Below are 13,519 nucleotides of genomic sequence, written 5' to 3' on the forward strand. Positions count from 1 at the left end.
TAATATTTGATGGATTCTGTCCTCTAGGGGTTTACAGTCAAGGGAAAGGAGTGCATTCAGAAGAGTTTAGCAACAATACAAGGCATCGTTCTCATTCAGCAAATTAATATTGAGTACCTACCTATGACTTAGGCCATATATTATGTGCCAGAGAAATGAAGGTAGAGACATGGCCCTACCCTCATGCTCAAACAGTGTTGGGACTAAAGACGGGAAGAAGAAAGGAAAAAGCAAATGGTAGGTGATAAGAAAGAAACTAACAGGAGGCTGCTGGAATGACAGTGGAAACTACTTTAGAAAAGATGACCTGAGGAAGGACTTTCCGGCTGAGACAAAAAGTACCCTTTTGTAGAACATTCTTAGCAAAGACCTTGAGGTGGGAAAATGATTAGCACCGAAAAAAAGGCTGGAGGATGGGGCCCAAGGTGGAGGGTTGAGGTGAGATGTTAGGCGGACTATGCAGAGCCTGGTAGGCCGTGGTAGTCAATTTAACTGGATAAACTTGTGCCAAGCCCAGTGCTAGCGCCTGGCACTAGAACTTGGGACATACACTTTAAAGACTGAACTCCTTAAAACAGCCCTCGAGGCTCTGGCTCCTCTGTGGCCCCTGATACACCCACTGGCCCCTGCAGTTCCCTCCCCAGCCGCACCCCACGGGGACCAGGGAGCCCCGGAACCAGTGTGGAGTACCAGCCTCTCTCCTGCGTTCGACCTCCTCCGTCACCAGAGGGCGCAGCGAGCAGGTCGCCCCCCACTAACCGCTCATCCCTCGAATAAGGGACGCACAGGGTGCGCGATGCCGACTGCAGAACCGCTTCCACCTCTGGGCTCTGGGCCGCCGTTTAGGACCTCCCGCTAAGGCCTGCCGCATCCCCAGGAGAAAACAAAAGCCAGGTCCAAGCCTGCAACGCTCAGCCCAAGTTTCAGCGCTTACTCGGCGCGCGCTGCATCAACCCTGCGGCAGGAGGCGGAGCCCGGGCTCTCGCCCCGCCCACCCCAGCTCACGTGAACAACGCCGCGGCCCCGAGGCCGGAAGCGCTCGCGAGCCGGCGCGCACGCGTTCCTGTTTCCAGGCGCCGCAGGGTTCACGGAGCTTCGGCCTCACCGCGTGCCCGCGCTCGCCCTCACGCTCACACTCGCGCTCGTTCCCGGGTTCTCGGGCGGGGAGGGCTCGGAGGCAGTTGCGCCTGCGCTGCCCAGCCTGGTCCCCGCCCCCGGGCGCGACCGGCTCTAGCGGTACCGCCGCCATGTGTTCGTTAGCGTTGGGCGCAGATGGTGGGTACCCCGGCCCCTCGGCACGTAGGCCGCGACCCCGTGGGGCCGGTGAAAGCCCCTCCCCTCCCCCTCCGCCCGGGACGCGGAGCCGGGGTGGTGGGGCCCGCAAAGAGGGAGGTGGAGGTGGGGGGGAGGGCCCGCCGGGCCCAGAGCGTTCTCGCTTTGCTGCCACTCGTCCGCCCTCCTGGCACTGGGGTCCGAGGCAGAGCTGACCGTTTGCGTGTGCTAGGCGGCCGGGGCGCTGTGGAGGAGGACGACCTGCCAGGACTGTCAGACAGCGGTGACGAGGCCTCCTGGGAGGATGCGGAAGATGCCGATCTCCCCCACGACAAGCAGCAGACCCCCTGCCTGTTCTGTGACAGGTTCGTCCAGCTCAGCGCGAGGCGCCAGCCCTAGGGTGGCCGGGCCCCGTGGGTCTGTGTGGTCTGCTCCTCTGGAGTCCAGCCCAAGTGGCTGCCCTGGAAGTCTGGAGCCCGTGCTTTGGAGTGAGGGTTTGTTGAGCCGGAAGACCCACAGTGGTTTCCAGGGAGGAACCATGAACTGGAAGCCAGGTTACTCTGCTTCACTTTGACGGGCCTCAGTTTCCTCTTGTGTAAAATGAAAGGGTTCTGGGCCGGATCTGTGGTTCCCACATCTGGTTGTGCACCTCTGTCACCTGAGACACTTAAGTAAAAAATACACAGATGCTAAACTGCACCTCAGCCCTTCTAAATCAGGGATAGGGTCTAGGAATCCGTTTCTACAAAGACCCTAGCTGAAGTGATTCTAAAGAGTAACAAGTTTGGGAGTCACTAAACTCGATTAATCCCTCAACCTTCTAGAACCGTTCAGGCTCTCCCATTCTATAATTCTTTGACAGTTAGAAAGCTTATCAGGTGTAATAGTTCCATTTGAGCCGTTTAAAGAATCACCTTTGTTAGGGGCTCCCCCCTCCCCCAATTGAAGGGGAAGGAATTGATACTATTTTCACTTAGGGAAAAAGACGCTGCAATACCAGTAACTTGTTCAAAGTCACAAAGCTGTGGTTTGTCTTATAACCAAATCCATGTTTTTTCCACTTAAAATTCTGCCTCTTTATCTTTGACTTTGGCTGCTGTCCTGGGCAAGTGGGCATGAAAGAGGCCTGGTTGGCACTGGCCAGTGTTACTTTAATAAACATTTTACCAGTATCCCCTGAGTCTCAGCATGGTGCTGATTGGTGGTATATTAGCTTCTGATGATTCGTCATTGTTCCCACGTGTAGCCTCATGTGGGTAGGTACGGGATGTCTGCATATACTGTAGTCAAAAAATAATATTTATTGAGCATCAGGGAGGTACTTCTTTGTGATAGGCTGTGTAAATACTGTATAAATAAGCTCTCTCGGTAAACGTTTGTTGAAAACTGCTGCATATGTGCTAAGCATATAGAAGAGGTAATGCAGGCTCTCTGCCGTGTGTTCTTATTGCACGTCCTTCAGTTTTGCAGGTCACAGAATAAAGGAGCTTGGCCCTCACAGTGTCTATAATACAAATCCTTGGGGAGCACTGTAAGACCACTTTTTGAAATATGGCACTTTGGGAATTTACCAGCTATAAAATTACATTTTATGCTTTATTTCTAAAAGCAGTTTGAGCTGTGTCAGTTCAGAGCCTCTGAAAGCAGAGTTGATACTTAGAGGAGAAAAGAATCTTATGCAGTGAATTTTTCAGGTCTTAAGAGACACAGTCTATCAAAGGGAGTTCTCTTTCTTAGAAGCCTTGTGATAAATTCAGTGCTATTATTTGGCAAATTCAGCTCAACATTTTAAAGGGTAGTTTGTTTTAGGTGTAAAATGGGACTCAGAAGTACTAATTCCCTTTAGGAGTGCTGGGTTCCTCTCTACAGGTGTGTTTGGTTTTTTTTAATTAATTGGAAGTAAAACTGGAAACCTGCAGAGTGAGGGGGAAAAGTTTATATCTAACATGAAGTCAATATTTAGACTTCTTAGGGGACTATTTCATGAAGCTGTTGCTTGGTTTTTCAGGTTATTTACATCTGCTGAAGAAACATTTTCACACTGTAAGTCTGAGCATCAATTTAATATTGATAACATGGTTCATAAACATGGTGAGTAATTTTTAGAATAAAGAAAATTTTAGTTGAGAAATTTAAATTCAAACATTATGTTTTCCCAGACCATTCCTTTCCTGTACAAATCCAATATAGTGAAACACATGACAACAACTTATGAAAATGGCGTGTTTTTGACAAATGGCTTTTGAGGAAAGATTGATAAATAAGTCATTCTTCTAGATATGATTGACTGTATTTAAGCTTAAATTGCCTTCACAACGAAAAAGGAAAAAAAAACCCAAAAAATCCTTGGCATGTGATTACATTTTAATCATTTTAGAATTAGGAAGACAAGGGGCGTGGATATTAGAATTAGGGAGAGCAAAGGATAGAGGTGGACTTTGGAAAAGGAGGTGGATCATTATGAAAAAAGACAACTTATCAGGTCAAAGCATAACATGGACTTCAAGGCATACAAGATTGAGTTTTATAAGGAGTTTGGTAAGAGAGTGTGGAAAAAGCGAGTGCTAAAGTTAAGGTGGTAATCCAGAGATTCAGCTGATGATTCTATTGAAACTTGCATCTAAACATACTTAAAATTAAAGCCTTCTAATTTAAACGAATATAGAAGAGCTACAGTATCCCACTAATATTAACTAAATACAGAATTGGCTTTTTGGTCCCTGTATTTACTAACAACTAGAAAGGACCTTACTGAAGAATACCAAATATTAGGCAGATTTGGGGTCTCAGATAAACATATGATACAGTATGTTTATGAATCGTAAATTCAACTGCAACTACTTTTGTAAGATACAAGTGACTTAGTTTCATTTTTTTTCATGTTTTTAATGTGCATTTTAAAACTGAATTGAAACCGTATTTTATATTATTTTATATCTTTTTCAATACCAAATAGGGGCTTTTGCGTGCTATTACGCATATGAAACATTTTTATATGCTGGTATGTTCTCATAACAGTATTTCTCATGACAAATAATAATTGGTTGGGTATGCTATTGCTTTCCCTTATTTTAAATGCTGCTTCATTTCTGAAAAGATGAGAACCAGATAACAAGCCTCACTACTTTTTTCATTTGCATCATTTAACTTAATGTAAAAGCTAGTATACTTTGTATACTCTGTGTCCTGGCAAAATTATAGTTTGGTAGGTACCATAAAAATTGGGGATTTAGAAACTTTAGTATCAACTCTAGTATTAGCTGCCAAATACTTGGTAAAATCAAGGGCCTAATTTTCCTCGTTGTATTGTTCTGATAAGTGAGTAGAATTCTAAAAATTAATTTCCGATTTTTCAGAAATGCAAGAAAAGCACTTAAAAATTTGTCCTTTCTGGCTGTTTCTCAATTAAAATATTCTGAAGTGTCAGAGTTACTGTTTCTAGTTCTTAATAAAAAATTCAAAACTTTTAAGTAGTAGTTGAGAGAACAGAAATATTTTATTGTCTAACCAGAGAAGCATCTTTGGAGCAGGTTAATGAAACAAAACTCATGTTAAAATAGGTGAATTATTTTTTTTTTCCCTTTTAGGACTTGAATTTTATGGATACATTAAACTAATAAATTTTATTAGACTTAAGGTAAGGTGGTAGCTTAATCTACAATTTTGTTTAAAACCTAAAGAAGTACTACAGCGATTATCAATGCACCGATTTTTAAAAGAATATGAGGAACTGCTGTATAAGGAACTGTTTTAAATTTGACACTCATCATATTGGGGGAATCATGGACATTAGGAACTAGCACAACATACAGCACCAAGTAAATGGATACATACCATACTTAAGTGTGGTTTTTAATTTTGTGTAAGAGATGAATCAGTGTTATGTGGCAAAGTAATTCACTGTCAGATAAAGGGGAATACTGATAGTCTTTCTGTAAAATCAGAAATAATTTCTAGTGCGATTTTTAAGTGCTTTGGTTACTCTTTTTGTTCTGTTTTTTAAATACTTTGTTCTAGTCAGTTGATGTTTATATTGCCATTTCCTCAAAATCCAAACAATATAAAACTGTGCATTGAAACAATTAAGCAGTCATCCAGTCAAGTTAATGAAATAGCCGGTGAACATAGACTGTTTAAATAGAGATTTTGTGTGATGTAGACATGATTTCCTTTTTGTTTAATTTTCCCAGTTTTTTGGTAGGGGGATTTTGTGATTATGTGCAGTGAAAAAATATGCAATTAATTTTACTTCCAGAATCCTCCAGTTGAATATATGAATTCCATATACAGCCCAGTGCCTTGGGAGAAAGAAGAGTATTTAAAGCCGGTATTAGAAGATGACCTTTTACTTCAATTTGGTAAGATGAACATATGGTATCTACTTTAAAGCAGGGTCATTTGTTATGGCAAAATAGTGGTCAGGTGTTACAGGAAAATATATCATCCCCTTGATTCTCTAAAGACCTCATCAGGTAGTTGGTTTCAGAAGGAACGTTAAGTCACTTAGAAAGTGAGAGTCATACTAACAGTTACCAGGGAGGAATATGAGCTTGGGTTAAACATTGTGTAAAAGATGTTTTGAAACATAGGGAGACTTGAGAGAATAATTTGTAGTTGTCAGACTGATTTTTAATGTAATTAAAATCGATGAAATTTTAAATTTAAATAAAAATTAAATCAGTATATTTAATATTTAATAGATTTCAGTAAATTTAATAATATTGCTGTTTTTACCTCATAATACAACCAGATACATGACTTTTCTTAAGACATCTAATTTATGGAGCTTCTGTTTTGGCGCAGGACAGATTCCACGAAAATCCCCACGCACACTGACTCTTAAGCCTCCCTGCGGCAGGGCCGCTCGTCTTTTGACTGTAGCTTTCTTAGTTTCTTGCTCTGTGCTTTGGTTCATTCCTTATTGAACAGGAATCCTATGAAAATTCTGTTGGCTCTCTATAGGTCTAATTTGTTGGAGTTCATGATTTATTATTATTTTTTAAATTTATGCTTTCTTTCATGTTTTTTGTGCCAGTTAGGTGAGACAGAGGGGTTTGCTGTCTTCGGATCAGCAAGACCATTCTAAACAGACACATACCTTCTCAGATAGTAGTTTGACAGTGTGTATTTGGGCAGTCCTTTGGTAATTGGGAACTGTGGAAAACCACTCATTTCCTTGAGAAGTACCATCAAGAGAAGTTGTGTGGCAGTGTGATGCAGTAGTAAGAACCTTAATGTAGGATTCAGGAACTAAGTGACCCTGGACAAAGCACTTAAGCTTCCTGTGTTTTAGGTCTTCATCTATAAAATGAGAACTAGGGCCAGATTTCCAACTTTCTACCTCTAAAATTTGGTGAGGCCTAGGTTGATTCTTTCCCATTTTTACAACTTCTATTAAATTTTATTTCTCCTCAAAGTAACCAAAGTGATCTCTTTGATACATGACAAAGTGCCCACTAGGTGTTCTTCGTGACTCCCTAAACTCAAAATTGAACACTCACAGGTTGAAAGTAGTATGTTAAATACTTTAGAAATATGAAGAAATGAATCCTTCACATTGGGAGCCCACAATCTAATAGTAGGAGTGTTTTGTTTTTGAATGACTGTCCTGTATTATAAGATAAGGTGGAATATAGTAAGTTTCATGAGAAGTAGGAAAAATAGTGCAGTTCAGAAGAGGAAGAGATTACTCAGATCAACAGATACCGAGTGCTATTTGCTGGTCACTATGGATACAGATCGGTATTGACCTCTTCACTCTCCAAAGGTATATTAACTTAACTTCTTTCAGACTTAATTTTAATTTATAAAAAGGTGATAATGACACCTACCTTATAAAATTGTTACAAAGATAATGCATATTAGCACAGTGCCTGTCAGAGAGTAAGTGCTTAATGAAGGAGAATTTATTATTATTAGTAAATAAGTTCTAAGGAGTTTAAATGAAGAAGTCACTACCGAGATCTGGAACAGTTAAGGGGCCTAGTAAAGGAGGTGGAACTTGAACTGGGCATGCTTGTTAGTGCACCGCCCGTGCCTCTCAAAGGATCTGTGGGACTTCCCTGGCGGTCTGGTGGTTAGGACTGCATGCTTCCACTGCAGGGGGCACGGGTTTGAACCCTGGTCAGGGAACTAAGATCCCACAAGCCGCACGGCACAGCCAAAAAAAAAAAAGCAAAAGATCTGTTCTCCTGGCCATTGGTGTAGAGAGATGGAAGAGAAGGTTCTTCATTCTCATGGCTCCTGGCTTGATTACTGACTATTTCACCTGCACTGTCTTTCACTAAATAGTTATTGAGCATCTGCTTTGTATTAGGCTTTGAGAATATAAAGATGACTAAATTTAAAAAGGAGATAACTAAGAAAATAGGCAATGAAAGTACAGTGTAAGTGGGGAGAAGTAACTATACTGATGGAGAAACCTGGCAAACACTGCCTTAGCCAGGTAATGAAGGTTAACATCATTGGTGATGTAATGTCAGTGGTATGGACCCTTTATATCATGTGATGAGGATGGCACTTTACCTCAGTGGTCTTCCTCCCAGGCCAGTAATCTCAGTCTAACCATGAAAAACCATGAGACAGACACAAAGTGAGGGACATTCTACAGACTGCCTGACCAGTACTCCTCAAAACTGTCCATGTCAAGGGAAGCCTGAGAAGCTGTTGTAGCCAAGAGGGGCTTAAGGAGACATGACAACTAAACATATGTGGTATCCTGGATAGGATCTTGGGACAGAAAGGGGACATTAGAGGAAGACTAATGAAATCTGAGTGAATAAAATGGAGTTTAGTTAATTTTTTTTAAAGTATGGTATAATATTTGAAACATATTCCACAAAGGGTTAACATCCTTTTTACATAAAAGACTCTTGAAAATTAAGGGGCAAAGGATCAAAACAGTTGATAGAAAAATGGGGAAAAATTCTACCAAAAAGAGGTAGGAAAATAGCCCAATAGCAAGATACCATTTCTCACCTCTCAGACTGGTAAAAATTTTTACAATATGACAACACATTCTGTTGACAAAGCTGTGGAGAGACAGGCACTGTCCTAAGATTGCTAGTAGAATGCAGATTTAGCAATACCTAAAAAGCTGAACATGCGATTTTTTTTTTTTTTGCTGTACGCGGGCCTCTCGCTGTTGTGGCCTCTCCTGTTGCGGAGCACAGGCTCCGGATGTGCAGGTTCAGCGGCCATGGCTCACAGGCCCAGCTGCTCCGCGGCATGTGGGATCTTCCCGGACCGGGGCACGAACCCATGTCCCCTGCATCGGCAGGCGGACTCTCAACCACTGCGCCACCAGGGAAGCCCTGAACATGCGATTTTTAACTGAGCAGTTTCACTCATAAGAATTGGTCTTGAAGGTACTCCTCCAACATTCTGAAAATACATATAAGACAAATGCCCATATAGAGGAGAGCGGTTGAATAAACTATGGCATGTCCACACCATGGAGTAGTATACCTCTATCCTCTATTGCAAAGAATGAACTGAACTGGTACAGAGTGTTATCCAGGACATACTGTCAAATGAAAACGGCAAAGCTCAAAAGAATATCTACTATGATACTCTTCACATAAGAAAGAAAGAGATTTAGGAAAATGCTTATGTGTCTGCTCATTTGTGCAAAAGAAATACAGGAAGGAAAAACTAGAAACTGAAGAGATTGTTACTGAACGGGGTTTGTGGGACAAGGAAGGAAGGGCACAGTGGGATTGAGGTAACAGGGATGAGGATCGAGTGACACTTTGCTGAGTATATCTCTTTGTATAGCTCCAACTCTCAGGACTATAGTAATGTTTTTTTAAATTTTATTTATTTATTTTTTTCTTTGTGGTACGCGGGCCTCTCACTGTTGTGGCCTCTCCCGTTGCGGAGCACAGGCTCCAGACGCACAGGCTCAGTGGCCATGGCTCACGGGCCCAGCCGCTCCGCGGCATGTGGGATCTTCCCGGACCGGGGCACGAACCCGTGTCCCCTGCATCGGCAGGCGGACTCTCAACCACTGAGCCACCAGGGAAGCCCAGTAATGTTTTTTATAGCCTTCATATAATCAAAAAAATCAACAGTTGAAACAACGAGGATATATGTCTACAGGGGTGGTGCTGGTGCGAAATGGAATGCAGGCACTAACAGATGAACTGAACTGTAATACAAAGGAATAATGTAACCATACTGCAGGGAGTGGGGAGGAAAAGAACTAGGTGAGTAACTGAAACCTTTAATGGATGTTGTGCTGAGGCTACAGATAAAAAGAACTGCATCAACGTTGTAATCCAGTAAGAAAAGGCATTTCTTGCAGGGTAAGAATTAGCAATTCTGACGCTATTTTTGTGTATGCTAGAATGGAACATGTAAGTTAATAATTTATGGATGGGGCTTCCCTGGTGGCACGGTGGTTAAGAATCTGCCCGCCAGTGCAGGGGACACGGGTTTGAGCCCTGGTCCGGGAAGATCCCACATGCCGTGGAGCAACTAAGCCCGTGCGCCACAACTACTGAGCCTGCGCTCTAGAGCCCACAAGCCACAACTACTGAAGCCCACACGCCTAGAGCCCATGCTCTGCAACAAGAGGAGCCACCACAATGAGAAGCCTGCTCACCGCAACGAAGAGCAGCCCCCACTCACCACAACTAGAAAAAGCCCACACGCAGCAACAAAGACCCAACACAGCCAAAAATAAAAAAATAAAATTAATAAATTTATTTTAAAAAATTATGCATAAAAGCCAGGTTTCTCACAGTTGGAGAATGAGGTTTCAGATAAGGAAATGAAGGATGAAATGAGTCCTGTGTTGACAAATTGAAATCAGAAGTGTCAGTGTAAATTCACAGTTTTTCTTATACAGACAGACAGATACAGAAATGTAGGTGTGTGTGTGTGTGGGGGGGTTTAGTATAATACATATACTTCCAAGCTCTGCTGAAAGGGCCTAGAAAAACCCCAGTAGCAATGATCATACCTAGTGCCCAGATCTTGATTTATAATCCTTTATTAATAAAAGGAACCAAGGGTCCTTAGAGAGGTGATTGATTTCCAGGTGGGGCAGGGAAAATACAAGATAAGTCTAGGACACCTTGTTCCAGAAAATTAGGAAGTACTTAAGAAAAAGTGGGGGAAGAGGGGACTTAACCTAAAGAACACAGGAACCAACCTGAAGGACCTCCTAGTGGCCAAAGCTAGAAAAATTTAATCAATACAGAAAATGACAGTATTGGGTTTTAACCCATAGGATAAAATAAATGTCCATGAATTCTTCTTGACATGAATAAGCAACCAAATAAATGGGAAGGAGTAGCTCCACTTCAGCCTAGAATTCCTGTTAATAAATGTCAAAGGAAAAAGAGAAACAGAAAATCAGCATTAGGCAAACACCATGGTAGTAACTTGCAGAAAAGAGCAACCCATGCGTGCTAAGATTAGTGGGTGAAAATTTAGGTGGGTGAGATAGGATTTGCATAGTTCAAAGTATGTCCCCCAAGAAATTTAACTACAAAGGAGCTGTTAAACTTTTGAGTGGAAAAATTGAGCAGACACTACCATAACCAAGTGATCAAGGTTAACATCACCAGTAATAAGTGTACTGACGCCATGAACCCCTTGGTGTAATGCTCTGAGGAGGCAACGTCATTTCTCTGCTGTTCTTGCCAAAAATGTTTAACCTCATTCTAATAATGAAAAATCATCAGATCCCAGGTTGAGGGACAGTCTACTAAATTACTGATCAGTGTTCTTCAAAAATGTCAAGATACAGTAATTGGGTGCAATATTCTATAAATAATTCATGGTGCTGAATATTTTTGTTCAGATCTTTTATGTCTTTTTGGATTTTTAAAAATCTACCTCTATCGGTTGTTGATAGGGGTGTATTTAAATCTCTGACTGTGATTAGAGGATTGTCTTTTTTTGCCATTCTATCAGCTTTTGCTTTGTGTATGTTGAAGCTCTTTTGTGAGGTTTATTCTCATTTATAATTTTTATGTCTTCCTGATAAATTGACTATTTGTGTGTGTGTGTGTGGTACGCGGGCCTCTCACTGTTGTGGCCTCTCCCGTTGTGGAGCACAGGCTCCGGACACTCAGGCTCAGCAGCCATGGCTCATGGGCCCAGCCGCTCCGCGGCATGTGGGATCTTCCCAGACCGGGGCACGAACCCGTGTCCCCTGCATCGGCAGGCGGACTCTCAACCACTGCGCCACCAGGGAAGCCCTAAATTGACTATTTTTATGGTAGTTTTCAGCTGCCAAAATGAAGTATCCAGGTGATTTGAACCTCCTGAGACAGAATGTAAATGTGGAAGTTCATCTTCCTGAATATGGTTTAGGACTTTAAATTAGACTGTTTTGATATATTATAGTTATGCATCGTAATGTTTACTGAATCTTTTCTCCTTTTCAAAGCTATACATTTAATATATAATTATCTGTGTACAGTTGGCCGTCATATCTGGGAGTTCTGCATTTTTGGATTCAACCAACCTTGGATCAGAAATATTCAGGAAGGGCTTCCCTGGTGGCGCAGTGGTTGAGAGTCCACCTGCCGATTCAGGGGACATGGGTTCGGGCCCAGGTCTGGGAAGATCCCACATGCCGCGGAGAGGCTGGGCCCGTGAGCCATGGCCGCTGAGCCTGCGCATCCAGAGCCTGTGCTCCGCAATGGGAGAGGCTACAACAGTGAGAGGCCCACGTACCGCTAAAAAAAAAAAAAAAAAAAAAATTCAGGAAAAAAAAATTCCAGAAATTCAGAAAGTGAAACTTGAATTTGCTGCCCAGTGACAACTATTTACATTGTATTTATAACTATTTGTATAGCATTTACATTGTGTTAGGTGTTATAAGGAATCTAGAGATGATTTAAAGTGTTATATGTAAATACGCCATTTTATCCAAGGGCGTGAGCATCTGCGGGTTTTGGTATCCGAGGGAGGGGGGTCCTGGAACAAATCCCCCACAGATACCAAGGGACAACTGTGTTATTAATGCTAACAGCTTTTATTCTGACTCACTTCTTGCAGCAGAAAGCAAAATAGAGAAACTAGCCAGAACAAAGAAACCAATTTCTTTGTTTAGTTCTCATCCATAACTTAAATTAACAAGGTGGTTTGCAGACAGTGTGAAGAATTTTAAAGACAAGGTACACAATGAGAGTTGTAGTAGGAAGTAGAAAATATGGTACACCATCCTTTAATAGTTTGGCAATATTTTGTTGCTCTCATTAATTTTTGGTGAACTAAATAGTGGATGAATCTGTAGTTTTTTTGTTTCTTTTTGTTTTTTTTTGCGGTACGCGGGCCTCTCACCATTGTGGCCTCTCCCGTTGCGGAGCACAGGCTCCGGACGCGCAGGCCCAGCAGCCATGGCTCACGGGCCCAGCCGCTCTGCGGCATGTGGGATCCTCCCGGACCAGGGCACGAACCTGCGTCCGCTGCATCGGCAGGCGGACTCTCAACCACTGCGCCACCAGGGAAGCCCGAATCTGTAGTTTTTTTAAAGCAACGGGTCAGTATTCTGCTAGACTGTTTAGAGTTTCGTGGCACACCATACTGCTTTTATAACAAGTTCAATTTAGGCTCTAGTCTCTAAGTTATAATATTATCATGTATTTGTGAAGCTTAGTTATTTTGTCCCAGCTCTAAAGAAGTGTTGCAGGTAAAAACTGAATAGGAAAAAAAAAAGTCGTGTTTCCCTCAGAGCTGTACTGAGGAGACAGTATAATATCTGCATTGTTTTTATTGCTTTAAGTTGATTCAACAGTTAATTAGACGAGTCAGTGGACATTGGGATTTTGTAAAACTCACTAGTTCCATATATTAACTTCTGTTTGCAGAGTTAATGATTTACATATATTAACTTCTGTAGCAGAAGTTAATGATTTACATATAGTGAAATTAAATTTAAATCAAGAATTTTTAATAATATTAGGAATTAGGATATTTAATAATGTCAGCAATGAGACAGTGTATAGATTGCACACCACCTTACCCATGATGAAAAAGTTATTGAATGTACAGAATTCCTTACCTACACACTGTCCTTAAGGAATATCTAAATGTCATACCTGTTACTCTACAGATAAAGACCCAGAGGCTGGAGGTGGCCCTGTGTGGTGGCAAGAACACGGGCTGGGAAGGCAGGCATGGGTTTGAATTGTAGTTCCTTCATTAAACAGCTGCATGACTTTGGGCTAGTCAGTTTCTCTGAAATTTATTTTTCCCATGTCTTAAAATAGGGATAAATGTTTATATT

General features: G+C 42.0%; 1 protein-coding gene across 1 annotated transcript in view; it reads left to right on the forward strand.

Annotated features, from left to right (window-relative positions):
• Positions 1-1,215: 1,215 nt before the first annotated feature.
• PRMT3 (protein arginine methyltransferase 3) overlaps positions 1,216-13,519 on the forward strand; it is a 136,005-nt gene continuing 123,701 nt past the window's right edge. Inside the window, exons 1-5 of the mRNA XM_082845357.1 lie at positions 1,216-1,275; positions 1,505-1,637; positions 3,281-3,363; positions 4,860-4,909; positions 5,528-5,630. Of these exons, the coding sequence (XP_082701483.1) occupies positions 1,248-1,275; positions 1,505-1,637; positions 3,281-3,363; positions 4,860-4,909; positions 5,528-5,630 (397 nt within the window). The 5' untranslated portion in view covers positions 1,216-1,247. The remainder of the gene's footprint in view (positions 1,276-1,504; positions 1,638-3,280; positions 3,364-4,859; positions 4,910-5,527; positions 5,631-13,519) is intronic.

This window comes from Leucopleurus acutus, assembly GCF_964270905.1.
Source record: "Leucopleurus acutus genome assembly, chromosome: 8".
NCBI lineage: Eukaryota > Metazoa > Chordata > Mammalia > Artiodactyla > Delphinidae > Leucopleurus > Leucopleurus acutus.